The following is a 25,224-nucleotide window of genomic DNA, read 5'->3' as shown; positions in this document are numbered from 1 at the left end:
AGGGAATCAGTCCTGATCCTTCTGTGTCACGGGCAGCCCTGTGGGTGTTTTTGGGATCTCTCCCAAGGAGAGCCCCTCTCCAGCAGGTTTGGATGGTTTTTGGGGATCCCTCCCAAGGAGAGCCCCTCTCCAGCAGGTTTGGATGGTTTTTGGGATCTCTCCCAAGGAGAGCCCCTCTCCAGCAGGTTTGGATGGATTTTGGGATCTCTCCCAAGGAGAGCCCCTCTCCAGCAGGTTTGGATGGTTTTTGGGATCTCTCCCAAGGAGAGCCCCTCTCCAGCAGGTTTGGATGGATTTTGGGATCTCTCCCACGGAGAGCCCCTCTCCAGCAGGGGCTGGATGGTTTTTGGGATCTCTCCCAAGGAGAGCCCCTCTCCAGCAGGGGCTGGTGGGCCTGGCTGGGTGTCTGGGACAGGTTCTCTCCTGGCTGGGATCTGGAAGGGTTTCCATGGAGATACATTGTGGTGGTGGTGATGTGAAAACACGGCTCGAGTGTCCCTCAGTCTGCAGTCCCTGCTGCTGCTGCCCCTCTCCTGGGCCTGGCCAGCGTGGGAGGCTGCTGGGGACTGTCCCCAGGGTTTCTGCTGGCCCCTTGGTTTTGTCATGGAGAGCACAACGGGGAGACTTGGGAGAGGAGAAGATGAAGGGTTTGCCCTGTGCCAAAGCAGGCAAGGAAACCATTTCCAGAATTCCAGGATGGTTGGGATTGCAAGGGACCTTAAAGCCCGTGCAGTCCCAAGCCCTGCACTGGCACCTAAAATGAGGTGGATTATGGATTTCCTATCAGCCCTCCCCAAAGTCCATCTCATTTTTTCCCTGAGTGCATCCTGGATTATAATTCACTTTTCCTGAAACAATTCCCTGAGGAGGACACAACTTCCTGACTGGCTGTTCATTAGTGCAGATCCCACTTGAATCCAGTAAAGCAGATTTTAAAATATTGTTTCCTTTGTGCTGCCTTTATGAGCCGCTGGCTGCGCTTGGGGCAGCCGCAGTCAGCGCTGGGCCGGGGCAGGAATTCAGCCTGGGGCAGGAATCCGGCTGGAAACGGGAGAGACCCGACTCTTTCACACGAGCAAGGTTTGAAAGTCAAGCTTTTAGTAATATTTTTCTCCCTACATCAGCAGATAAAGTGAATTCTCCCGGCCAAATGGGACCCTGAGGGAGGGTGAGCGACCTCAGCGTGACAAATGGAAGCCACGTTGATTAATGCCCCTGGAAGGAGCTCAAATTCCAAGGGGATGAGGACACTTGGGAGAGTCTTCCTCGGTAAAAAGGGGATTTTTACATCCCGTCTGTCTCATGTACCCGTGTGCTGCAGCCCTGCTGCTTCACCAGAGGCTCCTCTGAACTCCCCAATTCCAGAGGTTCCAAGTTGTTCTCCCCACCTGGGACGGGTTTGGAGCGTCCCATGAGTTGTCCTGGCTGGCTCCAGGCTCCGGCCAGTGTCCCTGACCCATCACTGAGGAGCCAGCCCTGACCTTCCTCGGGACAGGGAAGAGCCCCTGGGGCTGAGAGGCACCGGGAGGAGGGGACAGGAGTTCTGTGACCCGAGAGTGACTGAGCTGGGCCTGGGCTGGCACTGGGGACATCGCTCTGAGGGGGCTTCGTCTGTCGGGGTATGGGACAGACATAACATAGAGCTGCACAGAATGGCTGGGGAAGGGAATGGGGCTGGGATGGGCTGGAGAATTCCTGAGGGAGCTGGGAAGCGGCTGGAGAATTCCTGAGGGAGCTGGGAAGGGGCTGGAGAATTCCTGAGGGAGCTGGGAAGGGGCTGGAGAATTCCTGAGGGAGCTGGGAAGGGGCTGGAGAATTCCTGAGGGAGCTGGGAAGGGGCTCAGGCTGGAGCAAAGGAGGCTCAGGGGGAATTTCTGGCTCTGCACAAGTCCCTGGCAGGAGGGGACAGCCGGGGGGATTTGGGATCTGCTCCCAGGGAACAGGGACAGGAGGAGAGGGAACGGCCTCAGGCTGGGCCAGGGGGGTTTGGTTGGACATGAGGGAAAATCCCATGGGAAAGGTGCTTGGGAAGGGGGTGCCCAGGGAGGTTTGGGGTGCCCAGGAAGGTTTGGGGTGCCCAGGGAGGTTTGGGGTGCCCATCCCTGGGGGTGTCCAGGGAAGGACTGGAGGTGGCACTGGGGGCTCTGGGCTGGGGACAGGTGGGGATGGGGCACAGCTGGGACTCGGTGATCCTGGAGATCTCCAAGCACACGGATCCCAATCCTGTGATTGTCACAGCTGAGGGTCCTTCCAGGACCTGTGCCGGGTTAGGGCTGATGGAGCTGCAGCTGCCAGGGCCACGCTGCCCTGCCCGTGTCCGTGTGCTGGGCACAGGGGGTGATCCTGTCCTGCTCTGGATCCCGGGGGGATTCCAGCCCCGCTCCCCTGATCCCGGCTGGGCTCAGCTGCTGCCTGTGGGACAGCGCCTGTTCCTGCCCTCACAAAGGCCCTCTGTGGGCTCCAGCTGCTGCTCCCACAGCCCCTGGCAGGAGGCAGAGGCACCTCTGCCTGCCTGAGGAGGAGGGGAAGGAGCAGAAATGTCCCATTCTGTGAGGAGCAGCAGGACCACGCTCCGTGACACCGGCTGGGGCCTGTCCCCTGCCCGGGCTCCCCGCTGCCATTCCTTGGAAAGCCCTTCCCAGGCTCCGCTGTCCCTCTGGCCCCGATGGTTTCCTGATGGCTGCGAGCCCGTGCTGTCCCTGCTGAGTGCCAGGCTGCTGATCCCAGCTGCTCCCCTGGGCTGTGCTCTCGGCTTCCACAGGGATCCTCTGCAGGGACCGCGTTTGGAGCATTTCTCCTCTCATTGCTCCTGCAGGGTGAGTTAAGGGACACCCGTGGCTGTGCAGAGTGGCCCAGGAAAGGCAGAAATCCATGGAATCCCCCCCAGTGCCACCCCAGCCATGGCAGGGACAGCTCCCACTGTCCCAGGAGCTCCAGCCCCAGTGTCCAGCCTGGCCTTGGGCACTGCCAGGGATCCAGGGGCAGCCCCAGCTGCTCTGGGCACCTGTGCCAGGGCCTTGTGCCCTCCCAGGGAGGAACTTCTCCCTAAAAACCTCCTAAAGGTGCCTGGGGAGAGCTGGTGGTGACGGGAGGAGCAGCTCAAGGCCGCTGCCGCCCCCGGGGAGCGCTGGGGAAGGCCCCACCTCATCCAGATGTTTGCATCTGCAGGGTGCACCCGAGGGCAGAAGTGTCTGGTGCCAGCAGGGCTCTGGCTGCTGCTGCCATGGCTGTGCTCTTCCAACTCATCTTTTGTGCCAGGAAACCCCAGAGAAGTCCCCTGTGCTTTCCTGGCCCCAAATGTCACCTTGGGCCAGAGGTCCCTGGGGCACTCTGGGTCGGGACCCGGAAGCTGTCCCCATTTTCAGGGTAAAATCATTTGCAAAGCTTTAATTACCGCTGCCAATCAATATTGCTATTGGGATTTTAATAACTATTGATGAATCCTTGCCCTGAAGGTGGCAGGGAGAGGTGGGTGGCCTCAGGAAGCACCAAGGGACTGGCAGGGTGTGCAGGAAGGGAAGTGAGCATTCCCCATCCCCACAGAGCTGCTCTGATGGCTTTGGGGGGATAACGTCAATAAAATCCAACCCTGGAAGGGTCCAAGGCCAGCTTGGAGCAGCCTGGGACAGTGGGAGGTGTCCCTGCTCATGGCAGGGGTGGCCCTGGGTGGGCTTTAGGGTCCCTTCCAATCAAACCAGTCTGCAATTCCACAATTAAAAGCATTGTTACTATTAATTAATATAAAAATACTAATGTCAATAATCAATATCATTAATAATAATAATAATAACAACAGTGGAGCAGACTGAGGGTCACAGAGGTGTCTCTGGTGGGATATATGCAGTTAAAGAACTGCTTTAAACACTTCTCCCCCCCACCTTGTGCAGGCAGCCCGTAGGAAACTCCCAAGGCTTTCCTGGGGCAGGAGATGGGGGGGAAGTGGCAGTGGGGATGGATGGATGGATGATGGATGGATGGATGGATGATGGATGGATGATGGATGATGGATGGATGGATGATGGATGGATGGATGATGGATGGATGGATGATGGATGGATGATGGATGGATGGATGATGGATGGATGATGGATGGATGATGGATGGATGGATGATGGATGGATGATGGATGGATGGATGATGGATGGATGGATGGATGGATGGATGATGGATGATGGATGGATGATGGATGGATGATGGATGATGGATGGATGATGGATGGATGATGGATGAAGGATGGATGGATGGATGGATGGATGGATGGATGGATGGATGAATGATGGATGGATGGATGATGGATGGATGATGGATGGATGGATGATGGATGGATGATGGATGGATGATGGATGGATGATGGATGATGGATGGATGGATGATGGATGGATGGATGGATGGATGATGGATGATGGATGGATGGATGGATGGATGGATGGAGGGATGGATGGATGGATGATGGATGGATGATGGATGGATGATGGATGGATGGAGGATGGATGGATGATGGATGGATGATGGATGGATGGATGGAGGATGGATGGATGGATGATGGATGGATGGATGGATGATGGATGATGGATGGATGGATGATGGATGGATGATGGATGGATGATGGATGATGGATGATGGATGGATGGATGGATGGATGATGGATGGATGATGGATGATGGATGATGGATGGATGATGGATGATGGATGATGGATGGATGATGGATGGATGGATGGATGATGGATGGATGATGGATGGATGATGGATGATGGATGGATGATGGATGGATGATGGATGGATGGATGATGGATGGATGATGGATGGATGGATGGATGGGTGATGGATGGATGGATGGATGGATGGATGATGGATGGATGATGATGATGGATGATGGATGATGGATGGATGGATGGATGGATGATGGATGGATGGATGGATGATGATGGATGGATGATGGATGATGGATGGATGATGGATGGATGATGGATGGATGATGGATGATGGATGGATGATGGATGGGATGATGGATGATGGATGGATGGATGATGGATGATGGATGGATGATGATGATGGATGGATGGATGGATGGATGGATGATGGATGTATGGTGGATGGATGATGGATGATGGATGGTTGATGGAAAGGGATGGATGGATGATGGATGGATGGATGGATGATGGATGGATGGATGATGGATGGATGATGGATGGATGGATGGATGGATGGATGGATGGATGATGGATGATGATGGATGGATGATGGATGATGGATGGATGATGATGGATGATGGATGGATGATGGATGGATGATGGATGGATGGATGGATGGATGATGGATGGATGGATGGATGGATTGATGATGGATGGATGGATGGATGGATGGATGATGGATGGATGATGGATGATGGATGATGGATGGATGATGGATGGATGATGGATGGATGATGGATGGATGGGATGGATGGATGGATGGATGGATGATGGATGGATGGATGGATGATGGATGGGATGGATGGATGATGGATGGATGATGGATGGATGATGGATGGATGATGGATGGATGGAAGGATGGATGGTTGGATGATGAAAGGTAGATGGATGGATGGAAGGAAGACTAATGGAAGATGAATGGAAGACGGATGGATAGATGGATGAGGGATGGATGGATGGATGGATGGATGGGGATGGATGGATGGATGATGGATGGATGATGGATGGATGATGGATGGATGATGGATGGATGATGGATGGATGGATGGATGATGGATGGATGATGGATGGATGATGGATGGATGGATGATGGATGGATGGATGATGGATGGATGGATGGATGATGGATGGATGGATGGATGATGGATGGATGGATGATGGATGGATGGATGATGGATGATGGATGGATGGATGGATGGACAGGGATGGATGGATGGATGGATGGATGGATGATGGATGGATGGATGGATGGATGGATGGATGGATGGATGATGGATGGATGGATGATGGATGATGGATGACGGATGGATGGATGGATGATGGATGGATGGATGATGGATGGATGATGGATGGATGGATGATGGATGGATGATGGATGATGGATGGATGATGGATGGATGGATGATGGATGGATGGATGGATGATGGATGATGGATGGATGGATGGATGATGGATGATGGATGGATGATGGATGGATGATGGATGGATGGATGGATGATGGATGGATGATGGATGGATGGATGGATGATGGATGGATGATGGATGGATGATGGATGATGGATGGATGATGGATGGATGGATGATGGATGGATGGATGATGGATGGATGATGGATGATGGATGGATGATGGATGGATGGATGATGGATGGATGGATGGATGGATGGATGATGGATGATGGATGGATGGATGGATGATGGATGATGGATGATGGATGGATGATGGATGGATGATGGATGGATGGATGGATGATGGATGGATGGATGATGGATGGATGATGGATGATGGATGGATGGATGATGGATGGAGGGATGGATGGACACACGGACGGATGATGGATGGATGGACACACGGATGGATGGAGGGATGGATGGACGGACAGATGGACGGACACACGGACGGATGGAGGGCTGGATGCAGCCGCGGTGGGCGGGGGAAGCCTGGGAGCCGCCGAGCCGCGGGTCTGGTTCTCATTAAGCGGCCGGGCCGGGCCAAGAAACGCAGCAATAACCGAGGGCGAACAAAGCCGCCCCCTCCCCGCCGCCCCCCGGCCGGGCCGGCCGCGCTCGGGGCTCCGCGGCGGGGGAGGGACCCGACGGCATAAAGAGGAGGAGATCGGGCCGGAGGCGCCGAGTCGGGGCGGTGACAGCCCGGGAGCGGCGGCATGGCCGGGCCGGGCCCCCCCGGGCCCCGCCGGGGCTCGCCCAAGGGCTGGGGGCTCCGCCTCGCCCTCCTGGGGGTCCTGCTGGGGCTCCCCCCGCGGGGCCGGGCGGGACCGGCAGGTGAGGGGGCCGGGGGGCGGTGCGGGCATGGGGTGGGGTGGGGTGGGGTGGGGATGGGAATGGGAATGGGATGGGGATGGGATGGGGGGTCCAGGCTGCGCTCACTCCCCCCGTGCCCCCGGGATCCCCAAACCCCCCCAAACCCCGCTGGTATGCCCCAGACCCCCCCGGGATCCCCCAAACCCCGCTGGTATCCCCCAGACCCCCCCGGGATTCCCCAAACCCCGCTGGTATCCCCCCGATCCCCCCGGGATCCCCCAAGCCCCCCTGGTATCCCCCAGACCCCGCTCCCGGCCGCTCCGCTCCGCTGCCGGCTCCGCGGGTCCCGCTGGGATCGGGCACCGGGACGGGCCCGGTTCTCACCCCCGGAGCCCCGGGGCCCGCTCGGAGCCCCCCAGAGCCCCATCCAAGGGCTCGGGGTTTGCGCTGCCGTGCGGGCTTTGGGTGGAACGTGGCTGGTTCGGCGGGTGAGGAAATGCAGGATTGATTTCCCCAGGGGCTCCTGTCACTTTTTAACGGAGCCAGAGGAGGACAGGGGGGTGCCGCTCTCCCTTCGGCCGCCCGTAGCCTCTTCCTCATCCCGATTTCCTTCCCCAAGAAGTCAGGGCTGATGTTCCTCTACCCAAAGCACATTTTTTTGTTATTATTTTTTTCTCCTCCGAGCTTTGCCGGGTTCTCGGCTGCTGCTGAGAGAAGTTTTCCAGCGGTCCGGGAGAGGAGCAGGGAGGGCGGTGGGAGCCAAAGCTGTGTTTGGATAAAGAGGAGAAGGGAAAGCTGCCGGCTCCGCCAGGATCCCGGGCTCTGCAGGGCTCCTTCGGGGCTCCCCCAGCCCCACGGCTCAGGGTGCCGACATCCCAAAGCAGCGCCGTTCCCCGCAGCATTCCCAAAAAGGGCTGGCAATGAGCGTTTTCCAGGAAATCAAGAGAGGGGGGTGTGGGAAACCCTTTCTGAGCTACATTTGGGTTTATTTGAGTTAGGCTTTTGAGGCCCCGTGCTCTGAGTCTGTCAGATTCCCAGCAAAAACTATAAACAAAACAGTGGGAAATTTAAAATATCGTAACTTAAATCTCATCTCCCGAATCTGACCGGGGAATTTTGGGCCGTGGCCGAAGCCCAGCCCCAGCAGAGCCCTGGGAGAGAGCTGGGATGGGGCAGGCAGCAGCTCCCTGCCCTCCAACCCTTGGGAATTAAAAGCAGTGGGATTTGTTCCTTTGCTCTGAAATGGGGGCACCAAACCCCACCGGAGCCGCTCCCCCGGCACGGCTCAGTCCGTGCCTCAGTTTCCCCATGGAAATGAGCTCGTGTGCTGGGGTGGAGGGCCTGGCTCCTGCCCTGGGAGGAGGTGAGGAGAAGGAAGCTGGGATGGTGCCACCCCCTTATCTGCAGTTATTCCTGGAATCTGATTCCGTGCTATATTTAATGGAACTGATTAAATACCTCGGGCGATAGCGCCCGGGGACGGCGGTGGCCGGGCGGGGCGAGCTGATCCCATCAAACTCCAGCAGCAATTCCCAGCCTTTGCTTTCCTTTTGTCTTCTCAATAACTGCATCTTCCCTCGAGCCAAAGCCCTGGATTGCTGCACCAGGAACCCAAACAAGCCTATAAAACTATAAAGCCCTGAGCCCTGCTTTTCCACTCCCTGAGTAAATAACTTTGCTGGGGAAGATAATTCCATCCAAGCTCTCCCTGACAGCATTTGGCTTGGCAGAGCGGCCCAACCCTTGACATTTTTGTTCAGCCTCGTCCCCTCTCTGCAGCATCTTCAGATTTTAATTTTTTGTTCTGTTGTCATCCAGGCTTAAGTCATCAGTGGCTGCTCCCTGTGCTGCAGTCAAATCCAGCCACATTGTTTAGGAAAAAAATAATCTTAGAAAGTCTGTTTGCCTCGGCTGGAGCCAAGGAATGGCTTGTGCTGCGCTGCCCGGGGGGGCCGGGGTGGCTCAGACCAACCCTGCCGAGCCACAGCCCTCCCAACTCCCCTGCTCCTGCTCCAGCCCAGCCCTGGCTGCAGAGAGCGGGGCTGCATTTGGGGTGATGGAGCCACACATCCCACAAATCACAGAGTCACGGAGCAGTTTGGGCTGGGAGGGACCTTGAGTCCCCCCCAGGGCCACCCCAGCCCTGGCAGGGACAGCTCCCCCTGTCCCAGGAGCTCCAGCCCCAGTGTCCAGCCTGGCCTTGGGCACTGCCAGGGATCCAGGGGCAGCCCCAGCTCCCATGTGCCAGCTGCATCTCCAGGGTGCAGATTTAGGGCATTTAGCCACTCTTCTCCTGGGAGCCTTCTGGGATTAAGGCTGAGCCAGCCATGAGGGGCTGGGCTGGGGAGGGGGTGACGCTTCGGCTTCGTGCTGTGTCCATCCCTGGAACACCTGAGAGGGGGCTCTGGATGTTGGTCCTCAGCTCTGTCCCTTCCCAAGTTCCCTCTGATGTGGCTGTGGAGGAGCTCCAGCTCTCACAGGGTCTGTTCACCAGCTCCTCTCTCCCCAGGGCCGCTGTCCCATGGCGAGAGGGTCACCCCACACTGGCTGCTGGGGGGCCGTGCCCGGAGAGCCGTCAGCCTGGAGGAACAGGTAAGGGCAGAGCTGCTCCCTCCTCCTGCCCCCTCCTCGGCCTGGAGCCTTCCTGGTGGGACGAGGATGGAGGTGTGGAACTGCAGGATCCATGGGCAGGGTGTGGAGCTGCAGGATCCACGAGCAGGATCCATGAGCAGGATCCATGGGCAGAGTGTGGAGGTCCAGGATCCATGAACAGGATCCATGTGCAGGATCCATGGGCAGGATCCACGAGCAGGATCCATGAGCAGGATCCACAAGCAGGATCCATGAGCAGGATCCATGAGCAGGATCCATGAACAGGATCCACAAGCAGGATCCATGAGCAGAGTGTGGAGGTCCAGGATCCATGAGCAGGATCCACGAGCAGGATCCATGAGCAGGATCCACAAGCAGGATCCATGGGCAGGATCCACGAGCAGGATCCATGAGCAGGATCCACAAGCAGGATCCATGAGCAGGATCCATGAGCAGGATCCACGAACAGGATCCATGAGCAGGATCCATGAGCAGAGTGTGGAGGTCCAGGATCCATGAGCAGGATCCATGAGCAGGATCCATCAGGTCCGTGCAGCATCCCTGGAATGTCCCGGGGCTGGCCATTCCCTCCCTCCTCCCTGCCGAGCCGGGGTGCAGCTCTGGCTCCAGGGTGGTTCTTCCATCCTCGGCCCCTCCCGGGCTCTCTGTGCACCGCGGGGAGGTCCCGGCCCTGCCCTGGAGCAGGAGGGGAGGGGAGGAACAGGCTGCCCGTGGGCACTTCCCTGTCCTGCTCCCTGCAGGGAAACCTTTTCCTCTTTTCCCTTTTCCCTTTTCCCCTTTCCCCTTTCCCTTTTCCCTTTCCCCTTTCCCCTTTCCCTTTTCCCTTTCCCCTTTCCCCTTTCCCTTTTCCCTTTCCCCTTTCCCCTTTCCCTTTTCCCTTTCCCCTTTTCCCTGTGCCAGGTGTGGCTGGACTGAGCAAACCCTGTCATCTTTGTAGTGACCCAAGCCCTGTCCCTGTCCCCAGGGCCTGCCCTGCCTCCCGACCCCCAGGGATGCTTTTCCAGGGAGCAGCCGGGTGAGAGGCTCATCCCTGAGCTCCTGGCTGCCGCTCCCGTGTTGGGATGCAGTGCCCGAGCTGTGCTCCTCAAAGCCTCAGTGCTGGGATCCAGCTGCTGGGGAGGCCCTGGCACGGCCGAGCTGCTCCAGCAGCTGCAAATCCCATCAGCAAATCCTCCCCGGAGCAACTCCTGGTGACTTCCATCCCTGTCCTCCCCATCACATCCGGGCTCCGGGAGCTTCCCGAGGAGCTCAGGCCTTGTGGGAGCTGCCTGAGCAGATGGCCGGGCTGGGAGCTGAGCTCTGGGACTTGGCTCAGCCGCTGCTTTCCCAAGGAACTCGGTGCTCCCTGAGCCCAGCAGGGATGGAGCAGCCGGGATGAGGAGCATGGCCGGAAGCTGTGGGCAAACAGGGAAGAGCAGCTCAACCCCCTTGGCCCCCTGCAAACAGCGCTGAGGTTTTTCTGATCTATCAAAACCAGACTTGAGCTGCACCTGGAGGGTCCCTGGGCCGGTCCTGGCCAGGGCAGAGTCATCCCAGCTGCAATTCCATAATTCCAGCCCCTCCCAGGCAAGGCCCCGTGGGACTGGCTGTGCTGGGATGTCCTGGAGAGGCGACACCGCCTGCACGTGCAGCCAGGGCTCAGAGAAGGCTCCTGCAGCCTGGGCAAGGACTGGAGAGCTCTGTTCTTGGCTGCTGGAGAAAGGAGATCGGGGAGCAAGAGCAGCCTGGGAAGGGGCTGGAGCCCAGGATCCTGGAGCCTGGGAGGATTGCAGGGACCCAGGATGATCCTGGAGCCTGGGAGGATTGCAGGGACCCAGGATGATCCTGGAGCCTGGGAGGATTGCAGGGACCCAGGATGATCCTGGAGCCTGGGAGGATTGCAGGGACCCAGGATGATCCTGGAGCCTGGGAGGATTGCAGGGACCCAGGATGATCCTGGAGCCTGGGTTCATGTTGGAGCCCAGGATGATATTGGAACTTGGGATGTTGTTGGAGCCCAGGATGATGATTATGCTGGATCTTGGAATGTGCTGCAGCCTGGGATGATGCTGGACCCTCAAAAGATACTGGATCTTGGAATGTTCTGGAGCCTGGGATGATGCTGAAGTGTGGGATTATACTGGAGCCTGGGATGATGCTGGAGCCCAGGACATCAGACCCTGGGATGATACTGAAACTTGGGATGTGCTGGAGCCTGGGGCGATGGTGGAGCACAGGATTACGCTGGAGTTTGGGATGAGGCTGGAGCCTGAGACAATGGCAGAGCCCAGGACTGTGCTGAAGCCTGGGATGATATTGGAACCTGGGATGATGCTGGAGCTGGGAATGTCCCGGAATCCAGGATAATGCTGGACCTTGGGATGATGCTGGAGCCCTGGGTTGATCTTGGAGCCTGGAGGATGCTGGAGTGCAGGAAGAAGCTGGTCCTGGATCATTTCCAGCGTGCAGCATCCTGGCAGGAGCCCCTGGGGCCGGGTACGGGACTGCTGCCTGGCACAAGGGCTGCCCACATTCCCCTCTCCCTGTTCTGCTGCTCCTGATCCCGCCAGGAGCTGAGCTGGGCCATCCCAGCCGGAGCCAGGATCCATCCCCTGCTCCCCAGCGCCTCTCCAGGAGCTCTCAGGGGAAACTGAGGCACAGGGAAGAGGAGAGCTCGTGGAGCATCCCGCAGGCCGGGAGATGGGATGGGATCACCCTGGACTTGCACCAGTCCCTTTAAGGGAAAGAGAATTTTGGCAGTGACGGGTTCAGGCGGGGAGTAATTGCTGGGGAATTTAAACCGGGAAGGAGCCGGCCGGGACTTGGCGGGGGGAGGAGGAGGAGGAGGAGGAGGAGAGGGCTGCAGGGAGCGGGTGGTGGGGAGATCAGACGGGGAGAAAAAAAGGGAGGGGAAGAGGGGGGAAAAGGAGGGGAACGGCAGGAAAAATGTCCAGCCCATGTTTGGCCAGGGAGAGATGTTTGTACAAGATCATGTTCCAAAAATACCGCCCGTTCCCAGGGCGGGCTGGGGGCGCTGCCCGGCTCCCCCGCGGCTCCGCAGGGCCCGGCCCGGGCACCGGGGGCACCGCTGGGGAGAGCCGGAGCCTCCGGGGCCGGAGCCTGCTCCGGCCTCCTCTGCCCCCCGACTCGCGGCTGCTCGCCTTCCTTGGAGCCGGGCAGACAGAGCCGGAGGGGGGCTCAGGCAGCCCGGCTCCTGCTCCAGCCCCATTCCCGGCTCCATCCCCGGCTCCATTCCCGTTCCCAGCCCCATTCCCGGCTCCAGCTCCAGCCCCATTCCCAGCTCCAGCCCCATTCCCGGCTCCATCCCCATTCCCGGCTCCATTCCCGTTCCCAGCCCCATTCCCGGCTCCAGCTCCATCCCCATTCCCGTCTCCATTCCCAGCCCCATCCCCGTTTCCAGCTCCATTCCCAGCTCTATCCCCATTCCCGGCTCCATTCCCGGCTCCATTCCCGGCTCCATCCCCATTCCCGGCTCCATTCCCGGCTCCATTCCCGGCTCCATCCCCATTCCCGGCTCCATCCCCATTCCCGGCTCCATTCCCGGCTCCATTCCCGGCTCCATCCCCATTCCCGGCTCCATTCCCGGCTCCATTCCCGGCTCCATCCCCATTCCCGGCTCCATTCCCGGCTCCATTCCCAGCCCCATCCCCGTTCCCAGCCCCACTCCCAGCTCTATCCCCATTCCCGGCTGGCGGGACCGGCCCCTCGCTCTCCCCTGGAACTGGAGCCCCCCACCCATCCCCGTTGGGGTCTCTCCGGGCCGGGCCAGCCCCGGAGCCGCCTTTGGGGTGTCTGTGCAGGAGCAGCACCCCGGGACCGCAGAGCCCAGCGCTGCGCACCCCAAAATGCTGTCCCGTGGGAGGGGTGAGGGTGTCCCGGGGTCCCCCCCGGTGTCCCCAACACCCGGGGTGGGGGTGGCTTGCAGGGGGACACCGGCACTGCCAATTCCATAGGAATGAGAGGGATGGAAGCCGTTCCATCCCAAGGGTGGATCTGCCCCTCCCTGCTGCATTCCCCACTCCAGCTGCATTCCCAGCCACAGCCGGGCCTGCTCCGTGCCCTGTCCCCTTCCAGAGCCGGGAGAAGTTCTCCAGGGCTGCCCCATGCTGGGGACAGAGCCAGGGGACACCTCAGGGACAGCCCGGGCCACGGGCAGGGCAGGGCGGTGCTTTGGGTGTCCCCAGCGCTGGGGACAGGGTGTGGGGACAGGGGAAGGGTGGCACTTGCGGCTCCAGCCCGTCCTGTCACTGCAGCAGGTTCCCATTTAACACCCTCCGAAGAGAGGGAATGAGTAAAACCGCCGGCATCCTGGGGAAGCTGACTCAGTGTTTCCTTTCTCTGCCCGCTATTCTGAGATGTTTTTAACGGCCCTTATCCGGTGCCCGGGGGGGTTGGAGGTGATTTCCATCCCCCCAGGGCTGCACCGACCCTCCCGGGGCTGAGGCCCTTTTCCCGGGGTCAGCATCTCCATGGGACAGAGCCTGGTGGGATGGAGCGCACCGAGACCCTGCTCGGGATGCTCCTGGCGCTGCTCCTCGTCCCGGCTCCCATCCCGGCTCTCCCTGCTGCCTTTCCCTGGGGAAGCTGCCAGCGGAGCTGGGATTTGCTGCCACATCCCTGAATCTCCGTGAATCCCCTGTTATCCCTGCTGGCAATGGAGGGAATCACCTTCCCCCGTGGCAGGGGATCAGGAGCTGGAGCAGAGCCGTGGAGGAGAGGCTGGGACGCACCTGGAGGAAGGTGCTGGCCACAGGGATCTTCCCTAACCCCATTCCCTCCTTCCCTTGCAGCTGCCGGCGCCTGCCCGGGCAGAGGTGGCCGTGACAGCCGAGGGCAAAGAGCTCGTGCTGGTGCTGGAGAGGAACCAGTGAGTGCCGGGGCTGGGGCTGGGGAGGGGACACCGGGGACCCCTGCCAGGGTCCCACGTGCACTGGCAGAGCTCTGGCCACCCGGGGCAGCAGGGGAAGGGACCCAGTGGGGCTGCACTAGGGCTGAAGTGCTCCTTCAACACCTTGGTCACCTCCTTCCAGAAGGCTCCTCCTCTGCTTCAGCTTGGATGCAGGAGGCAGCAGCACCTGTCCTTTGTGCCCTGTCCCCTGTGCCCTGTCCCCATCCCCTGTGCCCTGTCCCCTGTCCTGTCCTGTTCCCCATCCCTTGTCCCCTCTCCCTTGTCCCCTGTCCCCTGTCCCCTGTCCCCTCTCCCTTGTCTCCTGTCCCCTGGCCCAGCTTGGCCTCCCCTGGGACAAGGCCAGACCTTGTGTCCATCTGCCGTCCTTGTCCCTCTGCCTGAGACCTGGTGGCATTTCCAGAATCCCCGAGTGGATTGTGTTGGGTTGGAGATCCAGTGCCAAGGGCAGGGACAGCTTCCCCCAGCCCAGCTTGCTCCAGGCCCTGCTCAGCCTGGCCTCGGACCCCGGGGCAGCCCCAGGTCCCCGTCCCTTGCTGGGTTTGTGTCCCGTGGTGAGCAGGGCAGAGCTGATCCCTCAGCAGCTGGGGGAGGCTGGTCCTGCAGAGCCCTGCTGCTGCTCCTGGTGACAGCTGGTGTCCCCCAGTGACAGCTGGGGGGCTCCTGGTGTGCAAGGAGGGGAACTGGGGGGTCCCTCTGCACATTCTGGGGCTGTGGGAAACGGGGTTGAGCAAAGCTGAGCCCCTGGTGCTGCAGGCCTGGGGACACTGGAGTGTCCCCTCCTGCCCTCGCTCTGCCTCGGTGCCAGCTGCTGTGCTGGAGCGGGACAGGAGGGACAGGAGGGGACAGGAGAGACAGGAGGGACAGGAGGGGACAGGAGAGACAGGAGGGGACAGGAGGGGACAGGAAGGATAGGAGAGACAGGAGGGGACACGAGGGACAGGAGCAGCCCCGGGGGCGCTGGCAGGACAGGACAGGGCAGGACAGGGAGGGCAGGACAGGACAGGACAGGACAGGACAGGACAGACAGGACAGCAGGGACAGGACAGGACAGGACAGGACAGGACAGGACAGGACAGGGCAGGACAGGGCAGGACAGGACAGACAGGACAGCAGGGACAGGACAGGACAGGACAGGACAGGACAGGACAGGGCAGGACAGGACAGGACAGGGCAGGACAGGACAGGGCAGGGCAGGACAGGGCAGGGCAGGGCAGGACAGGGCAGGACAGGGAAGGGCAGGGAGGGCAGGACAGGGCAGGGCAGGGCAGGGCAGGGAGGGCAGGGGGTGAGCTCTGGGCGAGCTGAGGGGATGGTGAAGGGACCTGAGCAGCCAGCGCTGCCCACAGCACCCAGACACCCAGGGCTGGCTGCAGGGACAGTGTGGGGACACTGTGGGGACAGTGTGGGACATCCAGACTGCTGCCTCAGCCCTGGGAGCCCCTGGGCCAGTGAGGCTGGGCTACACCTCCCATGTTTTCCCTGGCCCTGGGAGATCTGCTCGGTCTCAGGAGTGTCCTGGGGTGTTTCCTCCCCTGTTTTGGTGAAGGCTGATCACGTTCCCAGCTCTGGAATGGCTCAGCCATCCCAGTCCCCGTTCCCTGGCCATGGCAGGAGGATTTGCCTTTCCTGTGTCCTCACCCACCTGTCCCGTCCCTGTCCCCAGCCTGTCCCCGTGTCCCCACGCTGGCCAGGCCTTGGCAGCCCCCCAGGTGTCCCTGGCAGGAAGCAGAGCCAGCTGCTGTCTCCTGTCTGAGCTGTGCCTGGAATCTCTGGTGCCAGGCACCCACCCACAGCCAGCCTGGGCAGCCACAGACGTGCCCACAGTGACATTCCTGGGGCCACACTGCCTGCAAAACACAGAGTGAGAGGCGGGAGGGCTATTCTGGGAGCGCTGCTGCTTTATTGCTTCTGCAGAATGAAACCTTTGGGATGGGGCCAAACCCCCAAAAGTGAGGGCTGAACTGAGAGCAGGGGAAAACCCAGCCCTCTTTGTCCTCCTCTGGGTGCCTGAGTCCCCTGCAGGGGTGCTGTCCTTCCACAGGGACCTGCCATCCCCACAGGGGGACTGCAGGCTTCCAGCAGATATCCATCACCCTGGGATCTGGGCAAAGTCACACAGATCTGGGCAATGCAGGAAAGCCATCTCCTTCTTCTCCTTCTCCTTCTCCTTCTCCTTCTCCTTCTCCTTCTCCTTCTCCTTCTCCTTCTCCTTCTCCTTCTCCTTCTCCTTCTCCTTCTCCTTCTCCTTCTCCTTCTCCTTCTCCTTCTCCTTCTCCTTCTCCTTCTCCTTCTCCTCCTCCTCCTCCTCCTCCCCGTTCTCCCTCTCCCTCTTCTCCTCTCTCCTGTTCCCCCCGGGGTCATTCCAGCCAATCCCCCCAGCTCCACACCCCACGTGCTCTCCAGCTGTGAGCTTGGCTCTGCCTCTTTCCTGTGGCAGAAGCTGTTTGTTGGGATGGGATCCATGGGATGGGATCCATGGGATCCATGGGATGGCACAGCATGGCATGGGGTGGGATGTGTCACGCCTGGACCGGCCCCAAGAGGAGATGGCCATAGCTGGGGGGAAGCTGAGGCAGGTTTGCAGCTCCCTGAAGGCAGCCCGAGCTGTCTCACCATCATCTCAAATATTTCTGGGTTCCTCCCAGCCCGTTTGTCAGGGTGCTGCCTCCGGAGTGCTCCCCTGGCTGTGCTGGGAATGACGTGTCCAGGGCAGTGTCAGACACCCCAAAGTTCCCACGGGCTCAGCTGCCCCTCCCTGGGGCGTTTTCCCTGGGTCCCTGGGTCGCTGGAGCTGCTGACACCCTGGGGTGCCACAGGTGGCACAAGGCTCCCCGTGTCTCTGGCAGGGAGGGGGTGGGCAGCTGCACCCCCACCCCGGGGCAATTTGGGGACCCAGTCTGGGCAGCCTGGTCCTTGCTGAGGCACAGAGAGGGACACTGGACTGTCCCTGCCGGTCCCTGTCCCTGCTGATCCCTGCTGATCCTGTCCCTGCTGATCCTGTCCCTGCTGATCCTGTCCCTGCTGATCCTGTCCCTGCTGATCCCTGCTGATCCTGTCCCTGCTGATCCCTGCTGATCCTGTCCCTGCTGATCCTGTCCCTGCTGATCCTGTCCCTGCTGCCCCTGGCTGTGGTCACAGCGGTGACACCGCACTGCTGGCCCAGGCCTGGAGCTCTGTGAGGGACACGGGGCGGGGGGGGTCAGCTGGGTTTGGGGTGATGAGGGGGACACGGGGGGTCAGCTGGGTTTGGGGTGATGAGGGGGACACGGGGGGTCAGCTGGGTTTGGGGTGATGAGGGGGACACGGGGGGTCAGCTGGGTTTGGGGATGCTGACAGGGAGATGTGGGGGTGGCTTAGCTGGGCCAGGCTCAGAGCTCAGGAGATGTGTGGATGGCCCAGCAGGGTTTAGGCTCAGCTGGGTTCAGGGGATGTGTGGATGGTTCAGGGGATGTGTGGATGGTCCAGGGGATGTGTGGATGGATCAGGGGATGTGTGGATGGATCAGGGGATGTGTGGATGTGTGGATGGATCAGGGGATGTGTGGATGGATCAGGGGATGTGTGGATGGATCAGGGGATGTGTGGATGGATCAGGGGATGTGTGGATGGATCAGGAGATGTGTGGATGGTCCAGCAGGGTTCAGGAGATGTGTGGATGTGTGGATGGATCAGGAGATGTGTGGATGTGTGGATGGATCAGGAGATGTGTGGATGTGTGGATGGATCAGGGGATGTGTGGATGTGTGGATGGATCAGGGGATGTGTGGGTGTGTGGATGGATCAGGGGATGTGTGGATGGATCAGGAGATGTGTGGATGGCCCAGCAGGGTTCAGGAGATGTGTGGATGGATCAGGAGATGTGTGGATGGCCCAGCAGGGTTCAGGAGATGTGTGGATGTGTGGATGGATCAGGAGATGTGTGGATGGTCCAGCAGGGTTAAGGAGATGTGTGGATGTGTGGATGGATCAGGGGATGTGTGGATGTGTGGATGGATCAGGAGATGTGTGGATGTGTGGATGGATCAGGGGATGTGTGGATGGCTCAGGAGATGTGTGGATGGATCAGGAGATGTGTGGATGGATCAGGAGATGTGTGGATGGATCAGGAGATGTGTGGATGGATCAGGAGATGTGTGGATGGATCAGGAGATGTGTGGATGGATCAGGAGATGTGTGGATGGATCAGGAGATGTGTGGATGGATCAGGAGATGTGTGGATGGATCAGGAGATGTGTGGATGGATCAGGAGATGTGTGGATGTGTGGATGGATCAGGGGATGTGTGGATGGATCAGGAGATGTGTGGATGGATCAGGAGATGTGTGGATGGTCCAGCAAGGTTCAGGAGATGTGTGGATGTGTGGATGGATCAGGGGATGTGTGGATGGATCAGGAGATGTGTGGATGGCCCAGCAGGGTTCAGGAGATGTGTGGATGTGTGGATGGCCCAGGCAGCTCCAGGCTCAGGGGTTCAGTACGTTCCTGTGCCGGGAGCCCTGGAGCAGGTCCCGGCTCCCCAGCCCGGTGTCACCCCGCAGGCTGCTGGCCCCGGGCTACACGGAGACGCACTACAGCGAGGAGGGACAGCCCGTGACGGTGACCCCCAACCACACGGTGGGTGCTGGGACACGGGGGGCTCTCCCCGGTGTTTGGGGGGTTTTGGCACTCGGGACAGGGCTGAGGCCGGGGGAGCTTCCCTGGCAGCAGGAATGCCACAGCTCTGGGCTCCCGTGGCTCCTGGCCCCGGGACAGCACCTCGGGACACAAACACGGGCAGCAGCAGCCCCTCCCCATGTCCCCCACCTTCTGTCACCCTTCTGTCCCGGGCTGAGCTCCAGCTGCTCCCGCTGCCGGGACACCGCTGGGAACGGGAGATGGAGATGGGAAATGGAAAGGGACCAGGACACCGCTGGGAACGGGAGATGGAGATGGGAAATGGAAAGGGATCAGCTTTCCTGGGATCAGCACGTGGGGGATTTGCTCCCAGCCCTCTGAGCTAAGGAAGGTCTCCTCTGTCTCTCTCCAGGAGCACTGTCACTACCACGGCCACGTCCGCGGCCACCACGGCTCCTGGCTCGTGCTCAGCGCCTGCTCGGGAATACGGTACGGGGGAACGGGGAATGGAGCTCGGGAATACGGTACAGGGGTACAGGGAATGGAGCTCGGGAATACGGTACAGGGGAACGGGGAATGGAGCTCAGGAATACGGTACGGGGGAACGGGGAATGGAGCTCGGGAATACGGTACGGGGGAACAGGGAATGGAGCTCGGGAATACGGTATGGGGGTACAGGGAATGGAGCTCGGGAATACGGTACGGGGGAACAGGGAATGGAGCTTGGGAATACGGTACAGGGGAACAGGGAATGGAGCTCGGGAATACGGTACGGGGTAACAGGGAATGGAGCTCGGGAATACGGTACGGGGGAACGGGGAACGGGAGAAGGAGCAGGCTGGGGGGAAGCCAGGACTGCAGGAACACAGGGTCGGGGGTTGTGGAGCTGGCAAAGGGTGGGATGGACCCGCTGCTCCCTCTCCCGGCAGGGATCCCCTTTGGGACCACCCAGAACAGCACCGATGCTCCTGCAAGCCCAGCTCCAAGTGCTTTACGGGGCTGATGTTCCCCATTGCTCCCTTTTGTCCTTCTCCCTCCCTTCACACAGCCCCAGGACTGGGCAGGCTGGGGCAGGGGCCGGATTTCAGAGCAGCTGTCCCAGCCTGAGCTCAGTGCCCTGAAGGGGAGGTTTTGGTGCCCAGGGTTTATTTGTCCCTGGGGCTGTTTGGGCAGAGATCCCCAGCTCGGGTACGGACCAGGCCGATGTGCCGTGAGTTTGTGGGGCTGGGGGAGCACACAGGAGCCATTGGGGCTGTTCCCATTCCCAGGGGCCTCATCGTGCTGAGCAGCAACACCAGCTACTACCTGAGACCCCTGGGGACCCCTGAGCCAGCTCTGCACCTCATCCACCGAGCAGAGCACCTGCCCATGCCAGGGGGCACCTGTGGGCACGGCCACGACCTCGGGAGCACCATGGCTGGCATTGCCCAGCTCTTCCAGCCACAGCACCCACGGGTAAATCCTCACGGGGAAATCCACTCAGTAAATCCACTCAGTAAATCCACTCAGTAAATCCATTCAGGTAAATCCTCACGGGTAAATCCTCATGGGTGAATCCTCATGGGTAAATCCACACAGGAGAATCCACTCAGTAAATTCACTCAGTAAATCCATTCAGGTAAATCCTCACAAGTAAATCCACACAGCAGAATCCACTCAATAAATCCACTCGGGTAAATCCACTCGGTAAATCCATTCAGGTAAATCCTCATGGATAAATCCTCATGCTAAAGCCACTCAATAAACCCACTCAGGTAAATCCACTCAGGTAAATCCATTTGATAAATACACTCAGTAAATCTGCTCAGTAAATCCACTTGGGCAAATTCACTCAATAAATTCACTTGGGTAAATCCACTCGGGTAAATCCACTCAGGTAAATCCACTCAGGTAAATCCACTCAGGTAAATCCACTCGGGTAAATCCACTCGGGTAAATCCACTCAGGTAAATCCACTCAGGTAAATCCACTCAGGTAAATCCACTCGGGTAAATCCACTCGGGTAAATCCACTCAGGTAAATCCACTCGGGTAAATCCACTCAGGTAAATCCACTCGGGTAAATCCACTCAGGTAAATCCACTCAGGTAAATCCACTCGGGTAAATCCACTCAGGTAAATCCACTCGGGTAAATCCACTCAGGTAAATCCACTCAGGTAAATCCACTCGGGTAAATCCACTCAGGTAAATCCACTCGTGTAAATCCACTCAGGTAAATCCACTCGGGTAAATCCACTCGGGTAAATCCACTCAGGTAAATTCTCACAGGATTTACCTCACTCACATAATCCACTCACATAAATCCTCACAGGATTTACCTCACTCAGGTAAATCCACTCGGGTAAATCCACTCAGGTAAATCCACTCGTGTAAATCCACTCAGGTAAATCCACTCAGGTAAATCCACTCAGGTAAATCCACTCGGGTAAATCCACTCGGGTAAATCCACTCAGGTAAATCCACTCGGGTAAATCCACTCGGGTAAATCCACTCGGGTAAATCCACTCGGGTAAATCCACTCGGGTAAATCCACTCGGGTAAATCCACTCGGGTAAATCCTCACAGGATTTACCTCACTCAGGTAAATCCACTCGGGTAAATCCACTCGGGATGTGTCTGGGGATGTGCAGAGGGCCGCGGGGCTCTCAGCACTGCCCACAGCTGCCGTGTCCCAGCAGGGCAGGGCTGTGCAGGCAGGTGGGGTGGGAGGCTCTGTGTGGGTGCCTTGTGTGGCTTGAGTGTGGGCAGGAGATCCCAGAGGACGCGTGGGTTGGGTCTCGGTGCTGCATCCTACGGGGTGGGACATGACGTGAGGACATCTGGAGCCACCCAAATGTTCCCTGTCACCTCGTGCCTCAGTTTCCCCTCTCAGCTGTCCCTCCCGAGCAGCCCTGTGGTGTCTGGAGGGTGCCCAGAGCCCAGGGCTGCCCCTCTGTGCTGAGCCCTGTGCTGCCTGCAGGCCAGGAGAGATGCCTGGAGGACCATGAAGTACATGGAGCTCTTCATCGTTGCTGATCACACCCTGGTGAGTGCTGGGGGCACAGAAAACCAGAGCCCCTCTCTGCCCCCACCCTGGATTTACCCCGTGACCCTTCCCATCCTCATCTCTCTCCAGTACAGGAACCAGAACCTCAACCTGGGCCACACCAAGCAGCGCATCGTGGAGATCGCCAACTACGTGGACAAGGTGAGGGACCTGCCAGACGCCTGTGTGGCCCTCAGGGACTGTCCCCGTGTCACCAGGGCAAGGAATCATAGAATTATGGAATTGTTAAGGTCAGAAAAGATCTTTAAATCCTTTGTGTCCAATCATTCCCCGGCGCTGCCAAGGCCAGCACTGCCCGTGTCCCCAAGTGCCACCTGCACAGGGCTTTAAATCCCTGCAGGGATGGGGACTCCACCACTCTCGTGGGCCAGGGCTTGGCCACCCAAGGAACCCAGGAGCTCTCTGAGCACATGGTGGGAAGGGCACATGGTGTCACCCGTGGGCTGAGCTCAGCCGGGAAGCGTCGCTGGCCCTGCCTGGGATCCGTGCGGCGTCTTTGGCAAAGAAGGGACACACTGAGGTGGTGTCACTGCACGTCACCGTGCCACCCTGGCTGGCTCCTGTGCCCACAGCCGTGCCTGTGGAGCCCGTGCTCGCAGGTGGGCTCGGGCCAGGGGTGTTCTGGGGTCACACAGCCAGAGGGAAGCCCACCAGGGAGGGAGGGTGACCAGGGAATTGCAGTCCCCAGGCGCTGCAGCTGTCCCCTCCTGCAGTTTTACAGGCTGCTCAACATCAAGGTGGCCCTGATCGGGCTGGAGGTGTGGACGGAGCGGGACCAGTGCGCGGTGAGCAGCGACGCCAACGCCACGCTCTGGGCCTTCCTGCAGTGGAAGAAGTCGCTGAGGGCGCGCAAGAGGCACGACAATGCCCAGCTGCTGACGTGGGTCCCTGGGCTGGGGATGTGGGGAGGGGGCTCCAGGGGGGCTGGGCACTCTGAACCCCCCTGTGCTCCTGCCCGGGCAGAGGGAAGACCTTCGGGGGCACCACCATCGGCATGGCTCCGCTGGAGGGGATGTGCAGCGCCGATAACTCCGGAGGGGTCAGCGTGGTAAGGGAGCCTGGGGTCCCTGCGCCAGCCCGGCCTGCCGGAGCTCTCCGTGGGGCTGGAGGAGCAGCCCCCCGAGGCTGGGCCTGGGGCACAGCCTGCAGGTCAGGGACGATGCTGTAGCTCCTGACCCCCGCAGGTGCTGGCCAGGTGCACAGGGGGGTGAGAAGGGGCTGTTGAAGGTCTCCCACCCCAGGTACAGCCCCAGCTCCCAGCAGCGCTGGGATCTCCTGTGCTGCTCCTCCCCTCGTGCTGCCCCTGCCTGTTCCCTGCTTCTGTCTCCTGGATTTCTGGGATCATCTCTGCCCAGATAACTTCTCCTGCTCCTGATAGCAGCCCTGGGCATCACGGGGTGCTCACGGTGGCCTTGGTGCCTTTAATCCCCGGGCAGGGTGGTGGGGGACACCCAGGGTTCTGGGTTTTGGGATGTGCCCCGGGTTTTAAGCAGCTGCCTCCAGCCAAGAGCTTCCCCACAGTCCCACACGGGAATATCAGGAGACCAAGCCCCGCTTCTGCCATGAACCTTCCTGCAACCCCTCCTCCTCCGGGACCCAGCTGCATCCCAGGGCTGCCCAGCCCCACTCCCTGCTGGCTCAGCCCGTCCCATGCCATGGTGGCTGTGCTGACACGTTCCCCGTGCAGGACCACGCGGAGCAGCCCATCGGCGCCGCCGCCACCATGGCCCACGAGATCGGCCACAACTTCGGCATGGTCCACGACACCAAGGGCTGCTGCGTGGAGGCCACCCCGGAGCAGGGCGGCTGCGTGATGGCAGCAGCCACGGGGTGAGTGCTGCTGGCCCTGGGACGTGTCCCCAGAGCCCCCAGCAGGGTGGGAGTGGGCAGGGAACGCTGTCACCTCTGCTCTGGGGACAGGGCAGCAGAGCTGGGAATGTTCCCCCGGAGAAGGGAAAAATTCAGGGAGAGCTCAGAGCTCCTTGCAGGACTTAAAGGGGCTCCAGGAGAGCTGGAGAGGGCCTGGGGACAAGGGATGGAGGGACAAGAGCCAGGGAATGGCTCCCAGTGCCAGAGGGCAGGGCTGGATGGGAGATTGGGAATTGGGAATTCCTGGCTGGGAGGGTGGGCAGGTCCCGGCAATGAATTCCCAGATTTGCTGGGGCTGCCCCTGGATCCCTGGCAGTGCCCAAGGCCAGGCTGGACACTGGGGCTGGAGCTCCTGGGACAGTGGGAGCTGTCCCTGCCATGGTTGGGTGGCACTGGGGGGGATTCAAAATCCACCTGGTTGGGGCCAGTTTCCTTTCCAGAGTCCTTCTCCCTTTGGAATTTCCACCTCCTGCTGTTACACTCACCCCAGATATCCCCACACTGAGGAAAGGCAGCTGTTCATTCCCCGTTGTTTTAACCCATCTGCTCTTCCAGTTGGGAAGGAACAGTGGGACCCCACTTGTGGTTTCAGGGCTGCCAGACCCTGGCGTTGATCCCACAGGATTTAACGTCTGCCTGGGCGAGTTGTGCTGGGGAAAAGCACATTTCTGACTGTGCCCTGTCCCTGTTTGCACAGCCATGTGTATAATGTACATAAATACATACAGGGTACATTGGCTTGCTCAGCCTCCGTAACCTGCAGGCACTTACAGGTCTCCCTCCAGCTCAGGGGATTTCAGAACCGCTTTTATAAAATGTCCTCTGAGTCGTCTCGAGAATGAAATGTCCTGATTTGAAAATAGTTTTCAGCTTTAACAGGAAATGAAACAGTTTCTAAGCAGAAGGAAAGGCTTCCTTCTTCTTCATAAACCACCAAACCCCCACAAAGTGTGAAATTAGAGAAGAATCTTGCTCAGAGGTTCTGTAGGAAATGAGTGTTTCTCCTGTTCCTCAGCTCCTTACACATTGTAGGCTCTGACTGTTCTATTTTTGCTGCTCTCTGGGTCCTTTTTGGTGTTTCTTTTCCATAATTTTAAGTGATTTTCACCCATCTCAGCTGTGTATGTCAGTGGCCCAGGTGGGTGTTTCCTGTTGTGGTTCAGTGAGAACAGGAAGGGGTTTGGTTCGGTTTGGTTCGGTTTGGTCTGGTTTGGGTTGGGTTTG

The 25,224-nt window shown here is 59.4% G+C and overlaps 1 protein-coding gene across 6 annotated transcripts in view; it reads left to right on the top strand.

Moving 5' to 3' along the window:
- Positions 1 to 6,838: 6,838 nt before the first annotated feature.
- Positions 6,839 to 25,224, top strand: part of ADAM33 (ADAM metallopeptidase domain 33) — a 33,872-nt gene continuing 15,486 nt past the window's right edge. For all 6 annotated transcript variants that reach the window (XM_088056564.1, XM_088056562.1, XM_088056560.1 and 3 more), the window contains exons 1-11: positions 6,839 to 6,972; positions 9,461 to 9,543; positions 14,355 to 14,431; positions 19,010 to 19,085; positions 19,498 to 19,574; positions 20,354 to 20,540; positions 22,045 to 22,110; positions 22,201 to 22,272; positions 22,845 to 23,011; positions 23,095 to 23,179; positions 23,819 to 23,961. In XM_088056564.1, coding sequence (XP_087912690.1) covers positions 6,855 to 6,972; positions 9,461 to 9,543; positions 14,355 to 14,431; positions 19,010 to 19,085; positions 19,498 to 19,574; positions 20,354 to 20,540; positions 22,045 to 22,110; positions 22,201 to 22,272; positions 22,845 to 23,011; positions 23,095 to 23,179; positions 23,819 to 23,961 — 1,151 coding nt within the window. In that variant the 5' untranslated portion in view covers positions 6,839 to 6,854. The remainder of the gene's footprint in view (positions 6,973 to 9,460; positions 9,544 to 14,354; positions 14,432 to 19,009; positions 19,086 to 19,497; positions 19,575 to 20,353; positions 20,541 to 22,044; positions 22,111 to 22,200; positions 22,273 to 22,844; positions 23,012 to 23,094; positions 23,180 to 23,818; positions 23,962 to 25,224) is intronic.

The sequence above is a fragment of the Pseudopodoces humilis genome, chromosome 6, assembly GCF_049639895.1.
Source record: "Pseudopodoces humilis isolate 2021_Gansu_Grassland_sample_001 chromosome 6, ASM4963989v1, whole genome shotgun sequence".
NCBI classification, from domain to species: domain Eukaryota; kingdom Metazoa; phylum Chordata; class Aves; order Passeriformes; family Paridae; genus Pseudopodoces; species Pseudopodoces humilis.
The sequence above is the reverse complement of the archived record's forward strand: the minus strand, read 5'-3'. Positions and strand labels throughout refer to the sequence as shown.